General features: G+C 31.9%; 2 protein-coding genes across 2 annotated transcripts; both read left to right on the plus strand.

The window, feature by feature from the left end:
• The first annotated feature begins 1,142 nt into the window (after nucleotides 1–1,142).
• On the plus strand, nucleotides 1,143–7,314 carry LOC110654633 (E3 ubiquitin-protein ligase RFI2). The gene is made up of 6 exons (XM_021810673.2): nucleotides 1,143–1,685; nucleotides 2,546–2,715; nucleotides 4,615–4,673; nucleotides 5,877–5,902; nucleotides 6,007–6,397; nucleotides 6,625–7,314. Exons 1-6 carry the CDS (start codon nucleotides 1,493–1,495, stop codon nucleotides 7,094–7,096), a joined length of 1,311 nt encoding a protein of 436 aa, XP_021666365.2. The 5' UTR covers nucleotides 1,143–1,492; the 3' UTR covers nucleotides 7,097–7,314.
• Nucleotides 7,315–10,457: 3,143 nt separating this feature from the next.
• Nucleotides 10,458–13,445, plus strand: LOC110654632 (uncharacterized). Its single transcript, XM_021810671.2, has 3 exons — nucleotides 10,458–10,829; nucleotides 10,951–11,041; nucleotides 13,116–13,445. The coding sequence occupies exons 1-3, from the start codon at nucleotides 10,760–10,762 to the stop codon at nucleotides 13,240–13,242; spliced, it is 288 nt and encodes a 95-aa protein (XP_021666363.1). The 5' UTR covers nucleotides 10,458–10,759; the 3' UTR covers nucleotides 13,243–13,445.
• Nucleotides 13,446–15,889: the final 2,444 nt, after the last annotated feature.

Below are 15,889 nucleotides of genomic sequence, written 5' to 3' on the forward strand. Positions count from 1 at the left end.
TATTTGTTTAATCAAGTTAGATGGATCAACCCAATTAAACTTGAAATTTTGACTTGTCATAAATAGTTTAATCTATTTATAGCCTGATCTCATTTATACCAAACTTATACATGTATAATCACATATCGTGTTATATCGTGTAAAAAGGTCATGTCAAAAATTGCTAGCCTCACTTTAACCAAACATATAATTACTTAATTTTAAATATTTATAAGCTCAAATTAGATTATAAATTGATTTTCATAGTTTACACTAAACACTCTCTAAAGTTAAAAGTTATAAACATGATATGCATACTTATAACTTATTTATTTATTTTAAAATTACTCTTTAAATAATTAAAAGACTATATTATCTTAATAATTTTTTAAAATATCACTACTATTCTCAAAACAATCACAATATTCAATTTTATATCATTTTAGTCATTTTAATAAATTAAATTACTTTTAATCACCTTTTAATAAAATATTTAAATTACTTAAAAATTAATTTTAAACAATTTTATTAAACTATTTACACTTATTTTTAAATTAATTTATAAATTAAAAATTATACTAATCAAATTAAATATCTTTTTATTTATAAAAAGAGAAAATATATCTGTAAAATTGAACTTTATTTATTAAGTAAATGATATATTTTCAATCATGGGATTAAATTAGTTAAGCTATTTTCTTTTATTTTTATTTAAATAAAATGAAAATTTTAAAAAATACAATCCATTTTTTAGGATTTTTTGGAGAGTAATTTTATGGATTATTTATATTTAAAACATCCAATAAAAAAAAATCTCAAGAAAAGAAGAACACTATACTTGCATATTTTTTAATCCATTGCAACCCAAATCCTGACATCGTTTTTCTTTTGACAAAACCATCCATTTGAAACAACCCAAGAAAGGGTTAAAAAAATAATAATAATAATAATAATAACTTCAGAGGCAAGTTAAAAATGAGTGAGAACAATTAAGACTGGGTTGAGTTGAGCAACAACGAATGTCAAATCCACGCTCCACAAAGATGAATCGCATCCGTCCATTACACACGGGTAGATTAATATCAACCGTCCATCACACGCTCGTTTAGACAGCGGTTATTGCGACCTCTAACAGCACTCAACCCCAAATCTAACGGCACGAAACAATCTAACACAAAAAGCAGATAGGGAGAGAAGACAAAAACAAGAACAGGAGGAGAAGAAGAAGAAGAAGAAGAAGAAGAAGAAGCGAAACAAAGATCAAATTTTTTATCAAAAAATTTGATTCATCACCATAACCAATCACCACATCTATCTCTCTATCATATCGCTGATTAAATTAGCTAAAAATTTCGCTAATTTATACATTTTTTAAGCCAAATTATTGAAGTGGTTGTACTGATTTGCAGAGAGGCAAAGGTGGGAGGGTGGGAATTTGACGGTGCTGTTTTAAGGAATTAGGGGTTTTTATCTATTTAGTTATTTATTTATTTATTTTTGTTGCGGTGGTGTGATGGGGTTGGGAAATAGTGAAAATGATGTGGTTGTTGATGATGGGGATGGTGGAGATGGAGGCGGTGGCGGTGGTGTAGGAGGACGCGGGAAGTCGTTTGGGTCGGTTTCGTGTTCGATTTGCCTCGAGGTAGTCACCGAAAACGGGGATCGATCGTGGGCCAAGCTCCAATGCGGACATCAATTCCATTTGGGTAAGGCAGGATTGGCATTCAATTTTGATTATCATGTTTTATTCTGGCTCAACTTTTGAACCTTTTGTTTTGGATTGGTAATATCGGGATCTGGGTATAATATTGTGGCTATTGTTCAATTGTCTTCTTTTTGGTTTGATGATAAAAATCAGGTGGGTGTGATTTCGTTTTTGAATTATTAGTTGCAATTTGACAAGTTTCATTCAATAAGATAACTGATTTTATTTTTCTAAGTTGAATGGAGACAAATGTTGTTAATTCAACAATTTATTAAAACCAAACAGGTAAGAGCTGTGAATGATTTTTCATTGATGATGGATTGTTGAGACATTCCAGTTAGATCTTTCTTTGAAACCACGGGGCTAATCTTTTTGATTTATCTAGTCTTCTGCCCGGTGGCTGATTTTACATTCAGAGTCAAATTTGCATTTCTGTTGGATTTTAGATGTTGCCATTTGGATTTATAGATTTTGACAAGTAAGCCATGAGTTGTATGGTAGGAGTTGGGTGGAGGGGTAAGAATTAGGAATACAGATGCTGAAAAGCATGCATAACTGAACAGCATCAAAAAATACAATTCTTTTTTTATCTATTCAGCAGTATTTTTTAACACTCCCTTCTGGAGTAAACAATATTTATTTTTTTTACAAATATTTTTAAAAAGAAAATTAGTAGCTCAAACTCATGTTCTCATTGTGTTTGCTCTCTTTTTTTGAAAGATATTGGTTTGGTTAGGCTGTCATTGCTTGTTAGAACTTATGCTTTCACTTGGGCTTATATATCATTGATTTTTTACTTAATAAATAATGTTTTGTTTGCCTATCATTGACTAAATTTTATTTGGTCATGATTATTTTCAGATTGCATTGGTTCAGCATTTAATATAAAGGGCGCTATGCAATGCCCTAATTGTCGGAAAATTGAGAAAGGCCAGTGGCTTTATGCAAATGGTTGCCGTTCACTGCCAGAATTCAGCATGGATGACTGGGTCCATGATGAAGACCTTTATGATTTAAGCTACTCCGAAATGGTAAATGGTTGCAAGGGGCAAAAAATTACGTTAATAATTCACTTCTATGCAGTTCAAATAAATAGTGCATTGCTGCTTTGTTTCTATTTGCTTTAAATTTTATTTGATTATGTATTTATTTTTTGTTAAAAGAAAAAAGTATGTAGTTTATATGGATCTTTCAATTTTCTACTATATGTTGCCACGTGTTATGTCTTATTTGTTGTGTTCTTTTAGTTAAGATTTATAGTTAGGGATTGCAACATTCCCTTTTTTTTTTTAATTGTTCTGGTTTATAGGATTCTTATGTTATTGCTTAATTTCATGCATTAGTCATTTGACTCTTCATATTGAGGATGGGAATGACAAAAGTACATATGATTCTTTGTTGTCCATAATAGTCAAAAGTTCTCTTTAAATAGCTTCCTTCATTGAAAATGGGTAGAAAGCCAAAACTAAGTTGGAAAGAGAGAATACAAAAGAAGCAAAACAACAAAGGCCAGCTCTTCTTAATTAGGTCTTAGAAAGTTGTATTTTCTCCAAGCTGAAGGATTATGAAAATCCAATCATTTAAAGTACTTCAAAGTACCATTCCTCTTCTAATGAATAAGCAATATTTCAATGTTTGAGCTTATGGTTAGTATGGCAATATATCAACTTGTGCAACTTTTGTTTGCAATCCCCTTGTTATCATGCTATGGAAATCCAAACCACTCGAGGTTTAATTTTACATGTGTTACCAATGCAAAACAACTGGGTTCTACGAACCATTTTACATGGAGGTCAAGCATGAATAGACTATTTCTTCAAGTAGAGTCAATGTAGGACAGGCCTTAAATTTGGCAATTAGGTTCGCTCTAACTTACCTGTATTCAGAAATTGAGATTTGATTTGGAGTCATATTGAAGTTAAAGGGATTGATTTGAGGCTGAAAACAGCACTACCTGAGGAATGGTAACAGTACTGTTAATAATATCTGTGTATTAATTTATGGCTGTGCATTTGGTTAACCAAATCGAAATTTCTGCTTACCGAGTTTTATCGAATTCTTTTAAATACCACCCAAAATGAAGTGAATAAGTTAGAACACCGAGCCTGACTGAGCTGACATATTGAAGAAACTAGTTCTCCATTAATGGTAAACCATGAAGATCCTCTGATTATTTTTAATGGAAGGTTTAACGGCGTCCTTATCTCAAATATACCAATGGGATTGGGCTGTGGCTTGCATGCATTTTTTTTCTTCTAAAGGTTACATTAATATTCAAAGCTGTAATCACAAATTGATCTTTCTAGAAACCAGCAAAATAGTACTGAATCTATTTATGACTTAATGTAGAGATACCTACCCTTAGATGCAATGGATATTGTATTCCCCTTTTTGGTCCTCGTTGTAATCTTAAAGTGGGGTAGACTATGGGGTTGTCGATGATATCTGAGAGAATTGGGGTTTAATGTTAATGCTTTGATTTATGTTGACTTAGCGTTATATTATTGTTCATAGGTTTTTTCCCCATGCTACAAGTACTGAATTATTTTCACTAATTCCATGGCTTTGTACTTGCCTAAATTTGTGAATATATCTTTTTAAACTGGTGGTTTGTGAATTGTTTATGCTGTTTCTATGTGCATGTGCTGATGGGGCATTATTATAAGATTTTAGATTATTATTATTATTATTATTATTATTATTATTATTATTATTATTATTATTATTATTATTTCTAAAGCTCTCTCTAAATTGCATTCTGTTCTTACATCAAGCAGCACAAATAAGTGGCCATGTTGATGGCTTCTTGTTAATAATAGTTTATGTGTTATCAATGTGTATGTGTGCATGCACTTGTGCCTACAAGAATGCAGATCAATTGTGCTTAACATGCCACTTCATATTTATTTTGGTTTTAAATGGTTTTGCAGTCCTTTGGAGTTCATTGGTGTCCATTTGGTAGTTTAGCACGACTTCCATTGTCCTTTGAGTAAGCTTCATCTGTTACTTGCAGCTTACAGTTGTTCATGTTTCAATTGATGTACTGTGATTGTTCATTTGTCTTTTCTGTAACGTTTAAGTTTTTTCACTCATACATGTGCCTACTCACCTGATATAATCTTCAATGAGAAAATCAAATGCTCTTCTCATGAAAGAGAAGGGAAGGGATTAGTTAACTAGGAAACCTAAAGTTACAACAATGAAAATGTGATTACTAAAGAAATTTGAGGCTTGGAAAAATATGCATCAGCCATCCCTCTTATAATGTACTCTACTTTAGATTTTCTGTTCTATCATCTATGCCGTTCTGAGAGCTGCAATAAGCAACTAAAATGAGATATACATATCTCTCCAGGTTCTTGATATGGGATATTGATTTACAACTGCACTTCTAATGCTTCCTTTTTCTTTTTTTTTAATCCATGATTGAATATGCATTCAATTTCTCTTGCACACAACTGGATAAGTGTCCTCACAATGGGCTGGACTATAAGTCTTGTGTGATAGATCTGTCACACAAACAATCAATTTTAAGATACTGGATCTTCAATAAAGTATCTACAACTTGTTATTTTCTCCCTAGCAAGATCTGAATTTGGAAACTTCTGGAATTTTTTGTTTATTGCTCTTCCACAAGCTATAACTCATCTTTTCACCCCAATTTTTCTGGCTAAATGGCACCGGAACCGACTAATGGATTTCAGGTTCTTTGCAATTTGGAAGCCAGATTGTATTTATACTGTTCCACTTTGGGTTTGAACTGATGAAGATTGATTAAAGTGTGAAGGAACATGGTAAATATGACATTGTCATCTCCTTGTAAAGGGATAGGAGGACTACCAATTCTCATTGCTTGTAATTGCTTTTACATTTAATGAAGTAGTTATACTTTCTGGTACTGTGCTGTTACTGGAGATGAGAGGTCAATAGTGGGAATTGGCCTTTTACTCATGGTCCTTTAGTTTTGGTAACATAAAGTGAAGGGAAGAAAATGGGAAATTAGACATACCTGATTTTTACATGTGCAGGTAATAGAAATCAGAAATGGAAATGAATGATCATTCTCATTTGTGTTTCTCTTATTCCTGGAAAATGAACAAGACATTTGTATTTATTTAAATATGCTTAGTTTTGCGTCTGTTTTCAAGTATGACATTTGGTTTTTGACGGTTATATATTATCTTTGTGGCAGGGAAGGAGAATTTTCATCAAATGCGTGTAAGAGATCCCTCTATTTGGCTTAACTAGTGATTTCTTTTTCACCTTATATTAAGGAAAGAATAATGGCTAACTATGTTGATAGTGCTGATATTGTGATGCAGACCATGATCTACTAGGACAACATGCTATCTTTGCAGAACACACAGCAGCTGTATCTTCAGCTACTCATCCATGTCCATATATTGCTTATTTTGGACCAATTCATCCATCAACTTCCAACTCCAGTGGAAGTGTTTCAGATGGTTCGAATTTTAATAATCACTGGAATGGTCCATCAGTGCCTAGTGAGATTCCTAGTTCCTATGCTTTCCCTGCCATGGATCTCCATTATCATGGTTGGGAGCACCATGCCCCTCCCTTCTCTACGACCAGCAGTCGCATTGGAAATCCTGATCAGCCTTCAATTCCACCAGTTGCCCAAAGGCCAGCTAGAACCAGTTCCGATCTTCCAAGATCAGGATCATTTATGCATCCTTTCCTTGTTGGCCACAGGTACTCATTGTATTCTCTTCTCCTCTCTTGGGTAATGGATTCTGTCTTTCCAGTGAAAAAAATGCAGTTAAGGATATTCTTTGTTACTTTGGTTTTACATGGGACTGCATTTTGGTTGAAGACAAAGCATATGATCATTTATTTAGGTGATCACTGATAGACATTTGTTTTCTTAGTCATTTTGGTCAAGTTGTAGCATTAACTTCATAAGCACTTCATTTCCTCAGTTCTAGTGCTAGAGCTGGAAGCTCCATTGCTTCCTCAATGATTCCACCTTACCAAGGCAGTAATGCCCGGGCTCGTGATAGAGTTCAAGCTCTTCAGGCTTACTATCAACAACAACCTGGAAATTCTACAGCAATTCGTGCACCCATTATTTCTGGAACCCAAAGATCCAACAGTCACAGAGGTTTGTCTCAAGTAGGACCAATGGCCTCTTCATCAGATCAGACTGGGTTCTATTTCATCCCACCAAGTACATCAGGTCGAAACTACCAAGAAGCAGAAAATCCTCCACCGTCTCGATTTCGGGTATGGGGAAGAGATCTCTCGACTTCATACTCAGTAAGTCAGGTTGACAGAGAATCAAATTGGGGTGCATTTCATCAGGCTACGGGCGGATCAGATGCTAGCATCAGATCAAGCAACTTTCGCCAAAGGCATGGATCTGAGAGAATGTCTTCTCAAAATCAGTCATAGCTATCCTTTTGGGTGAAGCAAACTATCAGTACTGAAGTTATGTATGCTTGAAAAACGATATATAATGCTTGGAGTCTGTCACATCATGACGGACTCGAAATACTGTGGAGTGGCCCTGAAAACGATCTTTATGGCAGCCACTTGGCTGTGTGATGAACTTTGGCATCCTCTAGTTTCTTTGCCTTTGAGGATATAAAAATAACACATGTTGGATAGAATTAGATTGCACATATATTTCGCTGCCTTGAATCCAACAGTTTACAAGAGGAAATATCACAACTGGATAAGACAATTTTAATTTTGTGACAATAGCTGGTGTCCAATTACGATTGCTACGCTTAATTTTTAGTTCCGCACGGCTATCCATCACCTGAATTACGAACGAGTTGGTCCTGTGGATTCAGTTGTCGACATTGAACAGTACTTGATGCTTGGCGTATCCGGCACGGATGCTGCCGCTGCTTCCTCTAGTGGCTTGTTCCCTGGCCAAAATAATTCTGGTTAACAATTTTCTGAAGGACCAGAATGACCAAACTCTATCTGTACCGACCAAGATTTTGGAATGATTAAGGGAATGATACAAACCCCCTAAAATTCTGAATTGACTCTAATTTGGGATTTCTCAAAATTAAACACCAAGCGAAAGCATAAATGTTTTTTATTTATTTTTTTATTTTATAATCTGTAAATTGGACAAATTTTTAAAATATTAAATCCTGAAGTTTGAACCAATTTAAAACGCTAAGGACTTGAGTGAAGATTGATTAGCTTATGGAAATCATGTTTTCAGAATCCGTCATATGATATTCTTAGGCTTTGTATATAAATCTAGAGGGTACTTTGCTTTGCTCATAATGTTTATAAACTGATTTGAACTTATTAGTATTTAAAATTTTAAATCGTTACATGATTGATTAAAGTATTTATAAATAACTAATAAATAGTTATTGTTCATGTATTTAATAAAAAATAATTTATAAGTACATTTATTATTAAAATGACTAAAATGACATTAAATAAGATTGATGATGAAATTTTAAAAATCAAATGAGAATAATATTGTGAAATACTTAATCAAATTAACTTATAAGCATAAGAAAGAAAGCTTAGACCTTCAATTTATTTTTTTTAGCTTATCCATATTCTATATCAATGTATGAAGGAGGGGCGCTGACATTAGCTTTGTTTAAATAACCATTCATTTTTGAAATGAATTTTAAAATTTATATAAATTTAAACTTTTTAATTTTAGAGTTCATATAAATTTAAAATTCTTAATCCTACTTATATTCAACTTTAATTAAATATAAAATTTTATAATAAGTAATTAATTAAAATAGGAAATTAATAAAAAATAAATTTATCTATCTATTATTTTAAAAAATATAAAAAAACTTATTTATAGCGGTAAATAAATAATTTGTCGTCGATAATGTATATTAAAGTTAATCTATATAAATTCGTCGCTAATACTATTATCAACAAAAATATGCATTGCTAATAATTTTAACAATTAGTACCTTTCAAATAGTATCGTTGCTAATCTTTTAGCAATAAAAAATTCAATGCTAAATCCTTTAAAATGTAATTTTATAATATTACATATTATATAATAACTTTCATGGATAAAATATTTATCACTAAATAGCTAATAATTTCATTTTTTTAATATTATAATAATTAATATAAATTAAAATTTTAACATTATTTTAATAATAATCTACTTTATATTAAAAAATATATTATAATTCGTAATATAATAAATCTATAATTATAATCTTATAAATATTGTTAATTCATTGAAAATCAATTAATTTATTTTAATAATATTAATAAGTAAATATAAGTGTATATTTAATTAAATAAAAATTTAGCATTAACTACATATTAAAATAAAAAATTTAAATTTTTTATCAAATTCAAGTAGATGAACCACGTTATTGGTTACAATTTTATAATCTTTTTTAATTATTTATATTAATAAAAATATAACTTTCATCAGACTTAAAATTTGTTTTTATATATATACAAATTTTATTAATTTCATTTTCAATAAAAATAAAATAAATAATTTATATTATCAAATTATTGTTTAATATAATAAATTAAAAAATAATTTATATTGAAAATTTTAATAAAATTATTATAATTGTATTTCAATTTTGTCTAATATAGGTAAATAGAATAAAACTAAACTAATTTAAATGAATAGAATGAAACTAACACTAAGTTTATAATTTTAATGAAATCAACTAAAATTTAAATAAAATTAAGAAAGTGTTTAGAATTTTTTTAATTAATTAGTCATATTTTGATTGTTGATTTCTCTATCAGTTATAATTTTAACAATCAATTTATTTTAATTTTCATTTTTCACTAAAAATAACTAAAATCCGAAACTAATTATAAAAGTAAAAAGACATCATAATTGTTATTAAAATGTTATTATTATTCTAATATTTTTATTTTTAATATTTAAATTTAATTATTATTTATTTATATTTTATTTATTTGATTTTATTAGCATTTTTATTAAAGTAATCATCTTGGATCTTAAATTATATATGAAAAATTAACAAAAAATTATATAAAAATAAATTAAATCACAAATAATGGATATAAATAATGTACATATCATGTTTAAAAAATTTAGTAAGTTTAAAAATTATTATAAATAAATAAATCAATTTATTTTTATAATTTATAAATTAATTTTATCATCTTATAAATTAAGACAAACACTCGCTTAATTTAATACATATTAGCATAATTTAATATTAAGGGTATATTTTTTATATAGAAAAAAAAATCAATCTCATACATAAAGAATTAAAATCCAGAGTTGATACTCGTTAATGTATATATATTTTTTTCAATTTTTTTAGAAAAATTTAGTGATTTACGCCGATAACAAAGTCAAATGAAAAATATAGAAAAAAAATATATAAAATAAATCTAAACTACACATGAACAAGTTTATTTTTTATTTTTTTTTAACAAGCTGTGTTGATGAAATAATGAAAATAAATAAGGCGTTCTACCAAAAATAGAATTATAACCTCAAACTTTTCTCAAGCATTAGGCCAAATTTCTAACCTAACAATTTCTATGAATCGTAAAATAACGTTTATTTATTATTACTTAATTTATAATATTTAGATTTTTTCTATAATAAAAATAATATCTAAAATAATATAAATATTAAATTAATTTAATTAAAATTATTAAAAATTAAACTCGCAATATAATTTCTCGTTACATTGACATTGATCATTGGTCGGGTTGATTGCTAAAACGATTCTCTCTTTACCACGCAAAACTGCCATCTCCTAGCGCCCACAGGAATCCTGCTCTGTGCCATACCGCTTTGGCGCTTTTAGTGGGATCGCATTCACGTTTCCATGTGTCAGTTCTTTGAACGAAGGCATCTTGACAGGTTTATAAGCTTGCAATGGACACGGCTTAGCTTTTCTTACCCCTAGTCGGCAATTTTGCCTTCGCTTTCTCGTTTACTCTATTTTTTTTTTCCTCAACAAAAGGCGCAGGCAGTCAGTTCTGTTTAACACGCCGTTATCAGCCTATAAATAGCCTTCTCTGCCTCTTTCATACGTAGTTCTCTTTTCCGTTCAACAAGGGAAAAAAAAAAAAAATTCTCTCGCGAAGATGGCTGAAGCTAAGAGCAAATTCGAATCTGTTAGGGAATGGGTCGCTGAGCACAAGCTTAGAACTGTTGGTAGTTTTTTGTCCTTTATTTTTTTTCTTCTTGTTCGAATCAGATGTTATGCTTTTTTTTTTTTTTTGGATCTGGGTTTTTGATTTGGATCTTGGATTGATCTCTCTCTTCTCTGGAAAAGGGTGTCTGTGGCTTAGCGGTATTGCGGGTTCAATCGCTTACAATTGGTCTCAACCCAACATGAAAACAAGCGTCAGGATTATTCACGCTAGGTAATCCTTCGTTATTTTTATGATCTTTCCTTATCTTACCCGATGTTAATTTCTGATTACCAATATCGTCGCTGTATATTGTGAAACGATAAGAAATTTCAAATTGATGGTGAACTAATCTAAGCATTGACACAGTGAATAAGGATTTTTATTTCCAAGCGAAATTGGTATTTCTGCGATAATGAGAAACAATTCAGCTTAGGTTTTAGGAGCTTGGCAATTGTATATGGGTTTCGTAGGATCTCTGTATTTCTATGATGCTGTGATTTGATTGTGCCCGGCATGCTTGGGCTATTCCATGTATTTCCTTGGAGTCATTGGCTTCAAATGCCGATGGGTTTTTAATGAGTCCTATCTAGTGCCATTTTTTGCTGAGAAAGAAGGAAACTTGTATGCCAAATGGGGTTTTCCTAATAGAGTGCCCTTAAGAAATAGTTATTAAAACATTTATTTTCATTAATCATGATAACATCTTACATGGTGAGTAAAATTGTATAATAATGGGAGCAGTTAAAATTGTTTAACCGCACTTCCAATGCCTTGAGGAATTTCTTGGGCAAAAATGAGTTTATTGATTGCAAAAGGAGAAGGCAATTGCTTTATTCCATAGCCACACCACAAGGAAGGAAATATGGGACAATGCCGCACTAATATCCTAAAAATTGTTTTTAATCAAGTGGATAGCATTTCCAAGGTCTCAAATGGGCGGCATCTTGGTTGTGAAAGCCCAAGACCTGCCATTGCACCAGGAAATGGCTCAAAGTTTTGTAACATTAGGCCATCGCAGTCAAGTGATGGAAGGGATTGAAAACCATGTTGTTAGCCTAGAATTTGGTAATTTGGGGAGGACAAAGATTTTGGCCTTTCTTAAGTTATTTTCTTAAAATGACTTGATATATGATAAAGTGATAGCTCTATAAATGTGGGATACATACAGTCAAAAGTAGAAGTCTATCCCATTGTATCATATTTTCAGGGTATTCTTATCATCTCCAAGTTTGACCTGTGCCCATGGTTCTAGCCCTCTTGATAAGATAAAAGGCTATTAGTACCTTAGGAAGTATGTTTCATTCTTGCCATATGTAAGTTTCAAAACCCTAAAATCAAGTCTCCAAGGATCTTAGCCTCTGTATGTTACTATAGATAATGATTTCTTTCAAAGTCGATCAACTTTCTTGGAATGGTCACTGAAACTTATGATGTTTTTGCTTTTAGACTATGTTTGGTTTGGAGGATGGATAGGAAGGAAAGAATGGAATGAAAGTATTGAGAGGAAACCTTTATTTTCATTGTTTGGTTGGAGAGAAAGGTTGGGAAGGAAGGACAACTCTCCTTTCATTCCTCCATGGGGCAGGCGAAAAAACAAAACTTCCAAATTGGAAAGATTGTAGAGGAGAAGCTACTAAATAGTTTACGTTTTTATCCCTGTGATTTATGAATCTAATTTTTTTTTAATGGTTAATTAGAGATTCCATCCTTTGCTTTCCTTGTTATCAAACAACACAAAGGAAATACTATCATCCTTCCTTCCTTACTCCCTACTCTTTATTATTTCCCTTCCTCTTTAATTGCTTTCTTTCTAACCAAACATAGTGCAAGTAGTGATGAGATTGGGAGTCAGATGAAGGGATTCGATAGAATGTGACTGGGTGGTTTGATGTGATGAGCTTTGCTAATGATCCCCTCTCTCTGCAACCACCAAAAAGGTGGTAATCTAGGAGACTTGTTGAATTGTTTTCTTGTTATTTTTTGATTTTGATGCTGTCATTGTTATATTTTTTATGTTCACCCAGAGTGCATGTGACGAGCATTTCTGTTTTACTTCAAGTCGAAGTCATCCTTCATACCTTGCATCTTCCCGTTTGCCTTGTCATATATTCATATTGATGTTGTCATTGTTATAGTTTATTTTTTGATGTACACCCGGACTGTATATGACAAGCATTTCTGTTTTAGCCTAAGTCATCCTTCATACCTGACATCCTCCTGATTGCCTTGTCATCTGCTTTCTTCTGCATCATTACCATACATAACTTGTGCTTTGTTGCTGACCGCTTTGGTGTTCTAAATCTAGGTTGCACGCTCAGGCTCTTACGCTGGCTGCATTAGCTGGTGCAGCTGTGGTTGAGTACTATGATCACAAAACTGGAACCAAGGCTGAAAGATATGCTGCGTACATCCCACACAAGGACGCTGAATGAATCCAGAATAAAGGATATGCATTTAATGAGACCTTCTAGGTCCGTAATGATTCAGTGGATTGACATGAATAACAATTTATGTAAGGGGTCATATAAGTTGGTATTGTTTGACCAGTTCTGGTTTGTATTGTTTTATTTGGTACTAGCGTTGTAATACACTTGATGACAAGGAAATGAAATTAAGAAAGACAATTTATTATTAAGTTGTAAGTTTTGATAAGTATCTGAGATTAAATTGTGAATTTTGATAAATCATAAAGATTAACCTGTAATTTACCGTAGTGTTTTTTTTGCCCCCTAAGTTGTGAAGCCGCTAGTAAAGTTTCCACTGTTTGATGCTTCAGTGCTATGCTATCAGCTTTAATTTTTGTGCTTTTTTGGACACAGCAAGCTTTCTTTCTCTCCCTGTAATGCATATGCTCTTCTATTTTCCCTAGAATATGGATTTTTGAGTATTTTATGGACTGGAGATGTTTACCATTATGAGTTTTTGTGATTTAGCTGCAGACCTGCAAATTTTTCTATCTTGGCCTTGTATGCTCACACGGCCTACTGTCTGGTTGTTTGGTACAGGCATCTCATGAATTGAGATGCTTCAAAATTGCTGAGAATGAGATGTAACAGGAAGATTGAATATTCGGATCATATGGCTATTTTTAACTTCTCCTTGTTTATCGTTTAGCTGAATGATTCTACATTTCTTATTGACAGAGTCTCTGTTCCCTTATTATTTTCTTTATTAAATTGATGATTTAGATATCTCGCTATTTCTGAATTTGAGAATTTAAACTTTGCCATATAGAAATTCTAGGAATTGGGTATTATTTCACTGTGTATGTGGCTGCTTTTTTGTGTGTTATTATCTTTAAAGTACTCCCCTAGTCTCCGTGAACTGAATGCAAGGCTAGTTATAAGCCTGATAGGCTTTTTTTTTTTCCAAAAATAGATATTCCATTAATTAAAAAGGGGAGCCAGTACAACCATGGGCCTGCAGAAAACATAGAAAGATATCCATGTCTGGAAACAAGCAAAGCCTAACCCAAACATCAAAACAAAACAAAACTCCCATACAGATCAATAGGCCAAACCCATACAAACAAAGCCCTAGTACTTAGATGGTTTGACCCGTAGACCCAACCTCACGCACAAAGCCAGCTACCACAGCTCTACATCGCGCGTTCATTGCCTCTAGAAGCTCATACGGAACTCTCGATAAAAGAAAGCTCAAGTAGGTCACTCCATTAGACACACAGAAATGAAGATAAACCCAAGCGAACTAGAATGGTCCACTACAAAAAAAATCTCTGCCCAAAGGTCTCTATTTAGCAGAAGCAAAAGATAGTCTTAGAGGCTTTACGGGGTAGGGCGAGGCAGAGCTCTTAGAAGCTTCACGGCCATGGAGGGACTTGGCGCTACAGTGCCGCTGATAATGTCCCCTGAGGTACCAGAACTCGAGAACCCAGTAGAGTTGAGACCTGCTTCACGAAAAACAGCAGACAGCGAAAGAGTCACAACGCTCAACTAACCAACAAACAGAGCAAGTCATCCAACCCAAAACCCTCTCAGTTACCTGAACAACCTGCATGCATCACCAACAAAAGGAAACAAAAACTATATACACCTCAATCGACGGTGGGGACGATAAAACTCATGGTCGGCTAGGGAAGGGATTCCCCTTGGCCATCGCCCGGAAGAGGAAGGGGAGAGCCACAAAGGGCTAGAGAGAGAGCTCCTTCGAACAGGAAGACAAGAACCAAAAATGAGAGGATTCCCTCTCTCTAAAAACTTGGAAAGCAATCAAGTTAGGTTGAAAACAAATATAAACTAGCAAACTCTGTGTTTTATCGTTATTATTAATGTTTTATTTTATATTTAATTTCTTAATTATAATATTATATTTTTAATATTTATATTTAAATTATCAATTAAATAACTTTATATTGAGTGATAACAACGATAATTAAATGACACTTATAAATTATAAATTTAATATCTAAGAATTATATTGTCTCAATTGTATTTATTATATTATAGATTTAAATTTTTACACTTTGACTATTAATTAGTAATTTATTTTATATATTTAATTTTAATTATTCTATTATTTAAATATATATAAAAACATACTTAAAAATATTTTTTTTTATATATTATTGTTTTAACTTAAATGGTATCTTATTTTTATGACTAAAACTAATATTAACGCTTATTGTTTTAATTTGATTTTGTAATAAAAATATAATATCCCTAATTTTTAAATAATATATATATATATATATTTTTTATTCTAACCCCGGTATTGTGGACTTCGCGTATGTACTTTCATTTCGTGGAAATTCGATTGTAGTTCGGATCTGCAATTTCGGGCAGAGCAGATAAGCTGCTGGAACCATTTTAGAACCGGGTCAAGATTATAGGCTAACTCACCGTTTTCAGACATTCTGGACGCATTCCGGTTGTCATATTTAGTATAGGTAAACTTGAACTCTACATTACTTAATTTTTGCCTTGTAATGGGTTAGAATAAAATTTATAAAATATTGGTGGATGATAAGAAAATTACGATTCCTATTGCAATAGCCTTATAATATTGTTAAGGACCGCGGTGAAGGTTTATAGAATTTTTAAAGTTAGTTTGGATAGTTTT

This window comes from Hevea brasiliensis, chromosome 5 (genome assembly GCF_030052815.1).
Source record: "Hevea brasiliensis isolate MT/VB/25A 57/8 chromosome 5, ASM3005281v1, whole genome shotgun sequence".
NCBI classification, from domain to species: Eukaryota; Viridiplantae; Streptophyta; class Magnoliopsida; order Malpighiales; family Euphorbiaceae; genus Hevea; species Hevea brasiliensis.